General features: G+C 41.0%; 1 protein-coding gene across 5 annotated transcripts in view; it reads left to right on the top strand.

The window, feature by feature from the left end:
* LOC110489742 (lethal(3)malignant brain tumor-like protein 4) overlaps positions 1-13,582 on the top strand; it is a 143,805-nt gene that overhangs the window by 26,835 nt on the left and 103,388 nt on the right. For all 5 annotated transcript variants that reach the window (XR_002468616.2, XM_021562594.2, XM_021562595.2 and 2 more), the window contains 3 exons: positions 4,086-4,190; positions 4,696-4,831; positions 5,416-5,507. Coding sequence is in view for 4 of the 5 variants with exons in the window: in XM_021562594.2 (XP_021418269.2) it covers positions 4,086-4,190; positions 4,696-4,831; positions 5,416-5,507 (333 nt within the window). In the remaining variant the exon portion in view is untranslated. The remainder of the gene's footprint in view (positions 1-4,085; positions 4,191-4,695; positions 4,832-5,415; positions 5,508-13,582) is intronic.

Genomic DNA, 13,582 nt, shown 5'->3' on the forward strand with positions numbered 1-13,582 from the left:
TTGATATATACAGAGAAAAGAGTCGGCCCGAGAATTGAACCCTGTGGTACCCCCATAGAGACTGCCAGAGGACCGGACAACATGCCTTCCGATTTGACACACTGAACTCTGTCTACAAAGTAGTTGGTGAACCAGGCAAGGCAGTTATTAGAAAAACAGAGGCTACTGAGTCTGCCGATAAGAATATGGTGATTGACAGAGTCGAATGCCTTGGCCAGGTCGACGAAGACGGCTGCACAGTACTGTCTTTTATTGATGGTGGTTATGATATCGTTTAGTACCTTGAGCGTGGCTGAGGTGCACCCGTGACCGTCTTGGAAACCGGATTGCACAGCGAAGAAGGTACTGTCGGATTCGAGATGGTCAGTGATCTGTTTGTTAACTTGGCTTTCGAAGACCTTAGATAGGCAGGGCAGGATGGATATAGGTCTAACAGTTTGGGTCTAGGGTGTCTCCCCCTTTGAAGAGGGGGATGACCGCGGCAGCTTTCCAATCCTTGGGGATCTCAGATGATACGGAAGAGAGGTTGAACAGGCTGGTAATGGGGGTTGCGACAATGGCGGTGGATAGTTTCAGAAATAGAGGTTGCAGATTGTCAAGCCCAGCTGATTTGTATGGGTCCAGGTTTTGCAGCTCTTTCAGAACATCTGCTATCTGGATTTGGGTAAAGGAGAAGCTGGGGAGGCCTGGGCGAGTAGCTGCGGGTGGGGGGTGGGAAGAAGCAGTGCGGCTTGGTTGGGTTGTGTATCGGAGGACGCATGACTTTCAACCTTCGTCTCTCCCGAGCCCGTACGGGAGTTGTAGCGATGAGACAAGATAGTAGCTACTAACAATTTGATACCACGAAATTGGGGAGAAAAAGGGGGTAAAAAAAAACAAAAACAAAAAGAAAGGTCTGCTCGCAGAAGTTTTTTAGGGAGCGTTTGACAGTGATGAGGGGTGGTCGTTTGACCGCGGACCCGTAGCAGATAGCAGGCAATGAGGCAGTGATCGCTGAGCTCCTGATTGAAGACAGCAGAGGTGTATTTGGAGGGCAAGTTGGTCAGGATAATGTCTATGAGGGTGCCCATGTTTACGGATTTAGGGTTGTAACTGGTGGGTTCCTTGATGATTTGTGTGAGATTGAGGGCATATTGCTTAGATTGTAGGACTGTCGGGGTGTTAAGCATATCCCAGTTTAGATCACCTAACAGAACAAACTCTGAAGGTAGATGGGAAGCGATCAATTCACAAATGGTGTCCAGGGCACAGCTGGGAGCTGAGGGGGGTCGGTAGCAGGCGGCAACAGTGAGAGACTTATTTTTGGAGAGATACATTTTTAAAATTAGAAGTTCGAAATGTTTGGGTATGGACCTGGAAATGATGACATTACTTTGCAGGCTACCTCTGCAGTAGAATGCATCTCCTCCCCCTTTGGCAGTTCTATCTTGACGGAAAATGTTATAGTTGGGTATGGAAATCTCAGAATTTTTGGTGGCCTTCCTAAGCCAGGATTCAGACACGGCAAGGACATCTGGGTTGGCAGAGTGTGCTAAAGCAGTGAGTAAAACAAACTTAGGGAGGAGGCTTCTGATGTTGACATGCATGAAACCAAGGCTTTTTCGATCACAGAAGTCAACAAATGAGGGTGCCTGGGGACATGCAGGGCCTGGGTTTACCTCCACATCACCCGAGGAACAGAGGAGTAGGATGAAGGTGCGACCAAAGGCTATGAAAACTGGTCGCCTAGAGCGTTGGAGACAAAGAATAAAAGGAGCAGATTTATGGGCGTGGTAGAATATATTCAGGGCGTAATGTGCAGACAGGGGTATGGTGGGGTGCGGGTACAGCGGAGGTAAGCCCAGGCACTGGGTGATGATAAGAGAGGTTGTATCTCTGAACATGCTGGTTATAATGGGTGAGGTCACCACATGTGTGGGAGGTGGGACAAAGGAGGTATCAGAGGTATGAAGAGTGGAACTAGGGGCTCCATTGTAAACTAAAACAATGATAACTAACCTGAACAACAGTATACAAGGCATATTGACAATTGAGAGAGGAGTGGTTTCCGTCCGGCCACTCTACCATAAGGCGTGATTGGTGGAGTACTGCAGAGATGGTTGTCCTTCTGGAACGTTCTCCCATCTCCACAGAGGAACCCTGGAGCTCCGTTAGTGAACATCAGGTTCTTGGCCACAAGGCTCTTCTCCCCCAATTGCTCAGTTTGGCCGGGCGGCCAGCTCTTGGAAGAGTCTTGGTGGTTCCAAACTTCTTCCATTTAAGAATGATGGAGGCCACTGTTTTCTTGGGGACCTTCAATGCTGCAGAACGGTTTAGGTACTGACACAATCCGGTCTTTGAACTCTACGGATAATTCCTTCGACCTCAAGTCTTGGTTTTTGCTCTGACATGCATGGTCAGCTGTGGGATCTTATATAGATAGGTGTGTGCCTTTCCAAATCATGTCCATTGAATTGAATTCACCACAGGTGGACTCCAATCAAGTTGATCATCTCAAGGATGATCAATGGAAACAGAATGCACCTGAGCTCAATTTCAAGTCTCAGAGCAAAGGGTCTGAATACTTATTTAAATAAGGTATTTCTGTTTTTTTTATTTTTTATAAATGTGCAAACATTTCTAAAAACCTGTTTTTGCTTTGTCATTACGTGACATTGTGTGTAGATTGATGAAGATTTGTAATTTTATTTAATCCATTTTACAATAAGGCTATAACATAACAAAATGTGGAAAAAGGGAAGGGGTCTGAATACTTTCCGAATGCACTGTATATACTACTATAGCCTGACTCCAGTCCACATCGTAGCAAGTTCAAGTAGTCCCTCTGTTTTCAGTCCGAGATGTCATTTACTGAACTATACAGGCAATAAAGTTATGATTTGCATGTTAAGGCTATAAGCCAGCTGCATGATGTTAAAAACATAGTCTGTTGATTTAAAAAGAAGGATGTTGGGGACCTTAAACTGCTGGACAGTACATGGTTTACTTTAAACTGCATTGCAATCTTCTCCACATGATTAATGTCAATGTATCTGTTTTGTTTTGAGCAAAACAAATCAAATTGCAAGCCGTTGTCCTTCATTAAAGGCTTTCCCTATCTCAGTAGCTGGATTTGTAGGCCACGCAGGCAGATTTCAGATGAGAGAGGGAGGAGAATGTGCTAAAACTGCAGAAAAATCCCACACCCAGCCTTGCCTTTCCTGCTGCTTTTCTACAGCACTTATTTCTAATGGGCCTGTAAAATAGAAGAAAATCCCAGTATGTATGTATGTGTGTGTGTGTGTGTGTGTGTGGTGGATACTATTGTTTCTAATAACTGCCTTTGAGGACAGTCGGACTTCTCTGTCACAGCACACCTATTAGACCGCAGGGAAGATTAAGCAAGGATTTGAGAATTGGCACTAAAATAGTTAAAGTATCAAGGTGTGCTACTGCCCCAGAGCCTGTATAGTCTAAAGGGGAGTAGCTTCACCTGCCAGGCTTCTAGCTTCTCCTAGAGAACAAGGATACATAGGGAATGCAAGGATATGTGATCTGGCTATGCATGACTTGTAGGGCAGTTTTTCCTATACCATTGTAGGACTTATCCAGCCTTTGGACCAGCACTGCGTTTGTTGTGTGTTCCTTACAGGAGAGTTGCTGCCTGGTGCAATGCTCCACTGTTTATCAGCCCCCCTCTCTCCCTGACAATGAATCATGCTGAACTAATTCCTCCGCTACAAACACGCGGTGTGGTGGAAGAAATTTTCTATGAAGGGATTTGACGGGACATCTGTTCCGTCGGAGGCACAAACACTCATTTCTATGGCAACCGTGCTGTTGAGACACTTGAGTGTGGCGGTCCAACCGCCATGACTTATATGTATGGCTTTTCTGGAGAGGATTTTTTATTCATCAATATTTGGTTTATTCTCCTGCTTTCCTGTAATTTATTTTTGTGGTCTCCTTTTTCGCTTTCTCTGCTCTTTCCTTCCCTCTCTGTCCTTTGTTGTCTCCATCACATTCGCTCTCTGTTATGCTCTCTTTTCTCCTCTCCCACACTCTCTCACTTTGTCTTCATCCCTTTCTCCCTCCCTCCATCCCAGGCCCAGTCGTTCCCCCTTAGCAGAAATGGTTTCAAGGTGGGGATGAGGCTGGAGGGGATCGACCCTCTGCACCCCTCTATGTTCTGCATCCTGTCCGTGGCAGAGGTGAGCTGCAGCCGTCAGCGAGCTGGCCCAGCTCCAGACCAGCCTCAACCAAGGGCTCTCCCAGCACACTGGGCAGGTCACACTGTAATTGGATCTGTGATTGCAGTCCAGGCGCCACTGTATTGGGTGGAGGAAATGATCGCCCTTAACTGTCACTAACAAAGCCCTTGGTAGTTTTGTGTTGTCGATCTGTTTTTGATGTCATCCCTTTTGTGTTTAAATGTACAAGACAATAGCACCTGGCATGACATCGACCACTTTACAAATGTACAAGATTGACATTAGCTGTTTGTTGTTGCATTTCCATTAGCAGACATTATTTTGCGTCATAGTCTCATAAAATTTGCAGTGGGAAAAATTATTGCTGTTAAGGGCAAGGCCCTTCAAGTAGCCTGCTCTATTGGTCATGGGAATACAAAGCAGAATTACATCATGCCATGGATTGATGTTTGGGATAGTGACCGCATGTACATCCATACATAATACTGTGTTTTGTTTTTCAAAGGTAATTGGTTACCGATTACGTCTCCACATCGACAGCTACTCAGAATGCTATGACTTCTGGGTAAACGCAGACTCTCCGGATATCAGGCCAGCCGGATGGTGCGAGTCGACAGGACACCAGCTCCACCCACCAAAAGGTGAGCTACAGCAGATCAGCACACTGTTACCCTTTTGTCTTTACCCATTTCACTGTGACTCGTGACTATCGTGCTGAACCAAACTGTGCTGGCTCTGATATATTATTTTCACATGGTCCTTGTCGTCTGAGACCAGCCACCGGGACAGCTGATAAAACGGAGGAATATTTATATTTGTCCTTTGTGGGGAAAAACTCATTCTGATTGGCTGGGCCTGGCTCCCCAGTGGATCAGGCCCTCCCATGGTTGTGGCCCTGCCCAGTAATGTGAAATCCATAGATTAAGGTCTAATTCATTCATTTATTTAAATGTTCTGTTTTCCTTATATGAACTGAAACTCAGTAAAATATTAGAAATCAGCATTTTAAAAAATATATACAAATGAATATACAATAAATACAAATAAATAATGATATTTCCTGCAGTGGCGATTTACCAGCGGTGGGGCTTCTGACACAACAATATTTGTCACCACCCTAATCCCCATTTTATTTTTTTTGTTCTCTTTCTCCACCCTTCTCTCTCTCTCCATTTTTTTTCTCCCCTTCTTTCTCTCACCCTCTCTCTGCACCATTTATTTTCAGGCTACAATGAAAGCGAGTTTAACTGGGAGAAATACCAAGAGGCTTGCAATGCTGAAGCTGCACCAAAGAATCTGTTTAAATCCCAAAATGGTGTAAGTGCTTGGTTGGGGTACGGGAGTCAATTGAGGCTTAGCTCTACTACTTTCACTTGTAAAGACAGCTGGGGCCAAATGCTGACCTTCATTCACACAGCAGAACAGAACAACATGTCCCAGTGGCTGTTGTAAAGCTCCCTCCACACTGCGGCAGAGATGCACCACTTTACTTCCTGTAGTTTTTTTACAGTTACAAAAGCTGAAATTTATATTGACTTGTCATAGTAGTAGATGATTTTCAAATCATGCCACAATATTTCCACTATATTGTCATATATATACGTATGTACAAAGGGGGTTGAAGGCATGTGAGATACTGCTTGATTTTAATGAAAGGAAATTGATGAAGGGAAATTATATGGTCATATCTCATGTTAAAACTCAACGTTTGTGCACTCAAGCCTTTCCCTTATGGAAATGAAATCTCACATCTGGAATAATGTGAAAATGTGTTTTTGGAACACTTTACATGTAACATTTAATTTCAAGTGTGACATTTCAGATTTCACTTCAAGTGTGACATTTCAGATTTCACTTCACATGTGAAAATGTGTTTTTGGAAAAATGTGTCATTATGATACACACATTACTTTTAACAGTGTTTTCAAATGACATATTTGACACACTTCGACATACATGACTACATTGTGTATGTTTTATTGATACAGTAATTATTATTCAAAGTGGGATTTAAACACACAACCTCTTGTAAATGACTGATTTCACCTGTATTCCCGACACTTTAGATTTCAAAGTAAATCTCAGCTTCCTTTAAAATACACTCAAGAAAAACGGTTATATTTGTCATAGGGAATCAGAAGTAACATTGAAACAGAATACTATGCCCCACCAACATTAGACAACTATACAGAAAACCCTCATCGATGATGAGAGAGACAATAGTCAGATTAACTGGCACTAAGTGCAGAGATGTATAATAGTTCATGAATGTGTAGGGGAATGTTAGACACTGTGGTGCAGCAGAAAGATCAGTGCACCTCAAATCCATAGATTCTGAGTTCAAGTCCCAGGTGGGGTAATATTTTATCTGAACAGCATACCACTTACTTTAAAACCCCTATACCATTACTTTACTTATGATTGTTTGGGACATCTGGGACCATCGCGTGACATTCTGACGACTGGTAAAATAAATGTTTTGAGAACATCCTCACCCTTAAGGAAAAACACATGAATTTCATGTGATGATGTGATCATATGTAAAGCAACGTGATAAGATGAAATGAAATGTGACAACGTGAGCACATGTTAAAATAAATGTGACATGGGTACACATTTTCTCATGTGATAACATGAAATTACACGTGACAACATGAAAAAACATTCTCATGTGAAGTGTTCCAAAAAGCACATGATTTCACATGTGAAATTTCATGTGAATTGTTCCAGAAACACAATTCCACATGTGAATCATGTGATTTTTCACATAAGGGGATGCCAGCAACCTGAATTTTTTGCTATGTCACCAGAACATTGAATGGCTCTTTTGTGTAATTTGCATAAACTAGAGAACTGACAATGTACAAGCTTAGTGTTAATGAACAGAATACAACAGAACACATTAACTGGGATGACATTCCCTCTCATGGGAGACCAGAAAGTACTAGCGGAAAGACACACCTCCAATAAACCACACCTGCAATATTCTGATAGGCTACCACTGCGACACCATGCTGCCAATCAGCAATTAATGTTGCATGTTGTCAACAGAAGAGTCAGTGAAGGTAAAGTAGGTCGCCTGTAGGTTACTGGCAACATTTTGCAAGTAAGTTATTGTGAATTTTACATAAACTTACTGACAAATGGTTTCCAGTTCAACTAGTTTCCATTAAGTTGCTGGAAAATGCACAATAACCTATTTACAGTGCTGTTCATAAGAGACAAATGCTCTTACAAAGGTTGCAGAACAGACAATGTCAAAGAAGTTGCTCAATTTGCATCTGCATAACCATCAAACACTTACACTGCCTGCCTGTCACAACACCTACTCTATCAAGGGTTTTTCTTTATTTTTACTATTTTCTACATAATAGTGTAGAATAATAGTGAAGACATCAAAACTATGAAATAACACATATGGAATCATGTAGTAACCAAAAAAAGTGTTAAACAAATCCAAATATATTTGAGATTTTTTTAAGTAGCCAGCCTTTGCCTTGATGACAGCTTTGCACACTCTTGGCATTCTCTCAACCAGCTTCATGAGGTAGTCAGCTGGAATGCATTTCAATGAACAGGGGTGCCTTGTTAATTTGTGGAATTTCTTTCCTTCTTAATGCGTTGGTACAAGGTAGGGGTGGTATACTGAAGATAGCCCTATTTGGTAAAAGACCAAGTCCATATTATTGCAAGAACAGCTCAAAGAGAAACGATCGGGTATTGTAAATTAAAGACAAAAAGGACAGTCAATTCGGAAAAGTGCAGTCGCAAGGTCCTCATGTCTCTCATGAGGACCTTCACAGGAAAGGAATACCCAGGGTTACCTCGCTGCAGAGGATAAGTTCATTAGAGTTACCAGCCTCAGAAAATGCAGCCCAAATAAATGCTTCACAGCGGTCACGTAACACACACATCTCAACATTAACTGTTCAGAGGAGACCGTGTGTCAGGCCTTCATGGTCGAATTGCTCCAATGAAATCACTACTAAAGGACACAAAAGAAGGAGAGACTTACTTTGGCCAAGGAACACGAGCAATGGACATTAGACTGGTGAAAATATGTGATTTGGTCTGATGAGTCCAAATTTGAGATTTTTGGTTCCAACCACCACGTCTTTGAGACGCAGAGTAGGTGAACTGCATGTGTGGTTCACACCGTGAAGCATGGAGAAGGAGGTGTGATGATGTGGGGGTACTTTGCTGGTGACACTGTTGGTGATTTATTTAGAATTCAAGACACAGTTAACCAGCATTGTTACCACAGCATTCTGCAGCGATACACAATCCCATCTGGTTTGGGCTTAGTGGGACTATCATTTGTTTTTCAACAGGACAATGACCCAACACACCTCCAGGATGTGTAAGGGCTATTTGATCAAGATGGAGAGTGATGGAGTGCTGCATCAGATGACCTGGCCTCCACAATCATCCGACCTCAACCCAATTGAAATGGTTTGGGATGATTTGAACTGCAGAGTGAAGGAAAAGCAGCCAACAAGTGCTTAGCTAATGTGGGAACTCCTTCAAGACTGTTGGAAAAGCATTCCTCTTGAAGCTGGTTGAGAGAATGTGTAAAGCTGTCATCAAGGCAAAGGCTGGCTACTATAAACACTTTTTTGGTTACTACATGATTCCATATGTGTTATTTCACAGTTTTGATGTCTTCACTATTATTCTACAATGTAGAAAATAGTTAAAATAAAGAAAAACCCTTGAATGAGTAGGTGTGTCCAAACTTTTGACTGGTATTGGTATGTATTTGACCATGCAACAAAATATGCTAATGAGCCCCACCAGTACATTGCCCCCACTTATCAAAGCGCAGTGATGATCGTACCTTTTATATTAGAAATATTGGGTAGAAAAATGTCACATTATACCTACCTACAAGGTACCGAACTATACCAATTGAGTTCATATGTGTGCCTGTGAAGTGTACCTTAGACTTTTTTGTACCCCAGAGAACAACACTATAACCCAATCATAACCTTATAGTGTGTTAATACATGTTCCAAGCAATAACTATAAACCTGGTGGCACTGCAGAAACATTGATGCACTCAAACAAGAGGTTGCAAGTTCAAATGACCAAAGCATCCATGTATACTCTGTCAAGTGTCCTTGAGCACTGCTAGTTTTACGTTGATGTTACATTTGTGGTGATAAATGGACAATTATTTATTTGATTCTGGGAAGTTTTTAGCAAAGGGCATGGATGTATTATTGCCAATACGTCTGTGGCCAGATCTCTTTTATGTTCACAGACCTGGTGTCATAGCAGGACGTACTGTAGTGGGACATTTCAGGTTATTTCCGACCATTAAAATCCCAGTAAAAGGAATACTTTGGGATTTTGGCACTTTATTTACTTCCCCAGAGTCAGATGAACTCGTGGTTACCATTTTTATGGCTCTGTGTGCAGTTTGAAGGAAGTTACTAACTAGCGTTAGCACAATTGCTGACTTGCATTAACACAATGACTGGAATTCTATGGTTATATGCTAGCAGATAACCATAGACTTCCAGTCATTACACTAACGCTAGCTAGCATTGGCTCGTGAAACTACCTCTAACTTCCTTGGTACTGGACACCGAGCCATAAAAATGCAATCATTGCCAAAATCCCGAAGTGTGGTCCAAGTGTGGTCACAGTACAAAATTATCCAATAAGTTTTACACTATTTGAAATCAGAATACAGCAGCACACTGTCATAGTAATGAAATAACACCTTCAAGTTGTTGTATATAATTTAAGCAAAGTGCAAAATGTATTCTTACAACTAGTGCCTTATTCATATCTAGTGCCGTATTCAACTAGTGCCGTATTCATATCCCTTGACTTATTCCATTTTTTGTTGTTACAGCCTGAATTTAAAATTGATTAAATGTTTTTTTCTCACCCATCTACACGCTATACCCCATAATGACAAAGTGAAAACATGTTTTTAGAAATATTTGCAAAATTATTGAAAATGAAATACGGAAATATCTCATTTAGATGTGAGTCCAATAGTTTGTAGAAGAACATTTGGCGGCGATAACAGCTGTGAGTCTTTTGGAGTAAATCTCTAACATCTTTGCACACCTGGATTGTACAAGCAGACTGAACCAGGTTTTCCTCTTGAATTTTGCTTAGCTCCATTCAGTAGATTTTTTTTTATCCTGAAAAACTCCCCAGGCCTTAACACTTACAAGCAAAACCATAACATGATGCAGCCATCACCATGCTTATATGAAGAGTGGTACTCAGTGATGTGTTGTGTTGGATTTGCCCTAAACATAATGCTTTGTATTCAGGACAGAAAGTTAATTTCTTATAATTTTTTGTTTAGTGTTAATGAAGTGCCTTGTTGCAAACAGGATGCATGTTTTGGAATATTTTTATTCTGTACGTCCTTCTTTTCACTCTGTCATTTAGGTTAGTTTTGTGGGGTAACTACAATGTTGTTGATCCATCCTCAGTTTTCTCCTATCACAGCCATTAAACTCTAACTGTTTTAAAGTCACCATTGGCCTCATGGTTAAATCCCTGAGCGGTTCCTTCCTCTCTGGCAACTGAGTTAGGAAGGATGCCTTTATCCAAAGCCAAATTAATAACTTCTCCATGCTCAAAGGCATATTTTTAACATCTACCAATTTGTGCCCTTCTTTGCGAGGTATTGAAAAACGTCCATGGTCTTTGTGGTTGAATCTGTGCTTGAAATGCACTACTCGATTGAGGGTCCTTACAGATAGTTGTATGTGTGGGGTACAGAGATGGGGTAGTTATTAAAAAATAATTTTAATCACTATTATTGGACAAGAAATGAGTCCATTCAACTTATGTGATTTGTCAAGCACATTTTTACTCCTAAACTTATTTAAGCTTGCTGTAACAAAGTGGTTGAGTACTTATTGACTGAAGACATTTCAACTTTACATTATTTATTAATTTCAAAAATGTTCTACAAACAAAATTCCACTTTGATATTATGGGGTATTGGGTGTAGATCACGTACAGTTGAAGTCGGAAGTTTACATACACTCAGGTTGGAGTCATTAAAACAAATTTTCCAACCACTCCACAGATTTCTTGTTAACAAACTATAGTTTTGGCAAGTCGCACCATTTTCCCATGATGTCAAGAGAAGAGGCACTGAGTTTGAAGGTAGGCCTTGAAATACATCCACAGGTACACCTCCAATTGACTCATATGATGTCAATTAGCCTGCCAGAAGCTTCTAAAGCAATGACATCATTTTCCAAGCTGTTTAAAGGCACAGTCAACTTAGTGTATGTAAACTTCTGACCCACTGGATTTGTGATTATTCACTGTATCACAAATCCAGTGGGTCAGAAGTTTACATACACTAAGTTGACTGTGCCTTTAAACAGCTTGGAAAATGATGTCATTGCTTTAGAAGCTTCTGGCAGGCTAATTGACATCATATGAGTCAATTGGAGGTGTACCTGTGGATGTATTTCAAGGCCTACCTTCAAACTCAGTGCCTCTTCTCTTGACATCATGGGAAAATCAAAAGAATTTAGCCAAGACCTCAGAAAAAAATTGTAGATCTCCACAAGTCTGGTTCATCCTTGGACGCAATTTCCAAACACCTGAAGGTACCACGTACATCTGTACAAACAATAGTACGCAAGTATAAACACCATGGGACCACGCAGCCGTCATAACGCTCAGGATGGAGACGTGTTCTGTCTCCTAGAGATGAACATACATTGGTGCGAATAGTGCAAATCAATCCCAGAACAACAGCAAAGGACCTTGGGAAGATGCTGGATGAAACGGGTACAAAAGTATCTATATCCACAGTAAAACGAGTCCTACATCGACATAACCTGAAAGGCTGCTCAGCAAAGAAGAAGCCACTACTACAAAACCGCCATAAAAAAGCCAGATTACAGTTTGCAACTGACAAAGATCGTAGTTTTTGGAGAAATGTCCTCTGGTCTGATGAAACAAAAATAGAACTGTTTGGCCATAATGACCATCGTTATGTTTGGAGGAGAAAAGGGGAGGCTTGCAAGCCGAAGAACACCATCCCAACCATGAAGCACGGTGGTGGCAGCATCATGTTGTGGGGGTTCTTTGCTGCAGGAGGGGCTGGTGCACTTCACAAAATAGATGGCTTTATGAGGAAGGAAAATTGTAGATCTATTGAAGCAACATCTCAAGACATCAGTCAGGAAGTTAAAGCTTGGTCGCAAATATGTCTTCCAAATGGACAATGACCCCAAGCATACTTCCAAAGTTGTGGAAAAATGGCTTAAGTACAACAAAGTCAAGGTATTGGAGTGGCCATCACAATGCCCCAACCTAAATCCTATAGAAAATGTGCGGGAAGAACTGAAAAAGCGTGTGCGAGCAAGGAGGCCTTCAAACCTGACTCAGTTACACCATCTCTGTCAGGAGGAATGGGCCAAAATTCACCCAACTTATTGTGGGAAGCTTGTGGAAGGCTATCCAAAACATTTGACCCAAGTTAAACAATTTAAAGGCAATGCTACCAAATACTAATTGAGTGTATGTTAACCTCTGACCCACTGGGAATGTGATGAAAGAAATAAGCTGAAATAAATAATTCTCTCCTATTAATTTGACATTTCACATTCTTAAAATAAAGAGGTGATCCTAACTGACCTAAAACAGGGAATTTTTACTTGGATTAAATGTCAGGAATTGTGAAAAACTGAGTTTAAATGTATTTGGCTAAGGTGTATGTAAACTTCTGACTTCAACTGTACAGAAAATCAAAATTGTATAAATATTCAATTCAAGCTGTAACACAACAAAATGTGGAAAAATAAAAGGGGTGTGAATTCTTTCTGAGGGAATTGTATAGACAATCCATTATACCCATAGACGTGGTGGCACATCAGGAACTTGAGGAAGCTACAGTAGCAACCAAGAAGTTGTGAGTTCAAATCCCAAGTGAGGTTTTACTCTCTTACTGTCCTTTTAACATTAACACCTTAATTTAGCTGTACAAATACAGTAACTTATTATAGATTTGCTGTATTTTCACTGTAACTACACAAAAACCTACAGGGGAGCATAACACAGCGTTCTAAGAATGTTTCTGTAAAAACCGGGAACTAGACAAAACCTGTAGTAAAAGTGAAATATTCACAATTACATTTGACACCTGGGTTTTCACGTGCTTACATTTTTTTCATGTTAAGTGCTCAAATATTGTCACGTGTAGTTTCAAGTTATCAAATGTTGCTTTAAATTAAACCATGTTATCACGTATGAAATTCATGTGTTTTTTCTTAAGGGTTAATGGTAGAATCTGTGTATGGTATGTCAATATTTACTTAAATCCTCCATTGACATGAATGCATGATTTCTTCTTTTAAGTTTAAAGTCAGAAAGTATGAAGCCCTTTTGTGATT

This window comes from Oncorhynchus mykiss, chromosome 15, assembly GCF_013265735.2.
Source record: "Oncorhynchus mykiss isolate Arlee chromosome 15, USDA_OmykA_1.1, whole genome shotgun sequence".
Classification (NCBI taxonomy): Eukaryota; Metazoa; Chordata; class Actinopteri; order Salmoniformes; family Salmonidae; genus Oncorhynchus; species Oncorhynchus mykiss.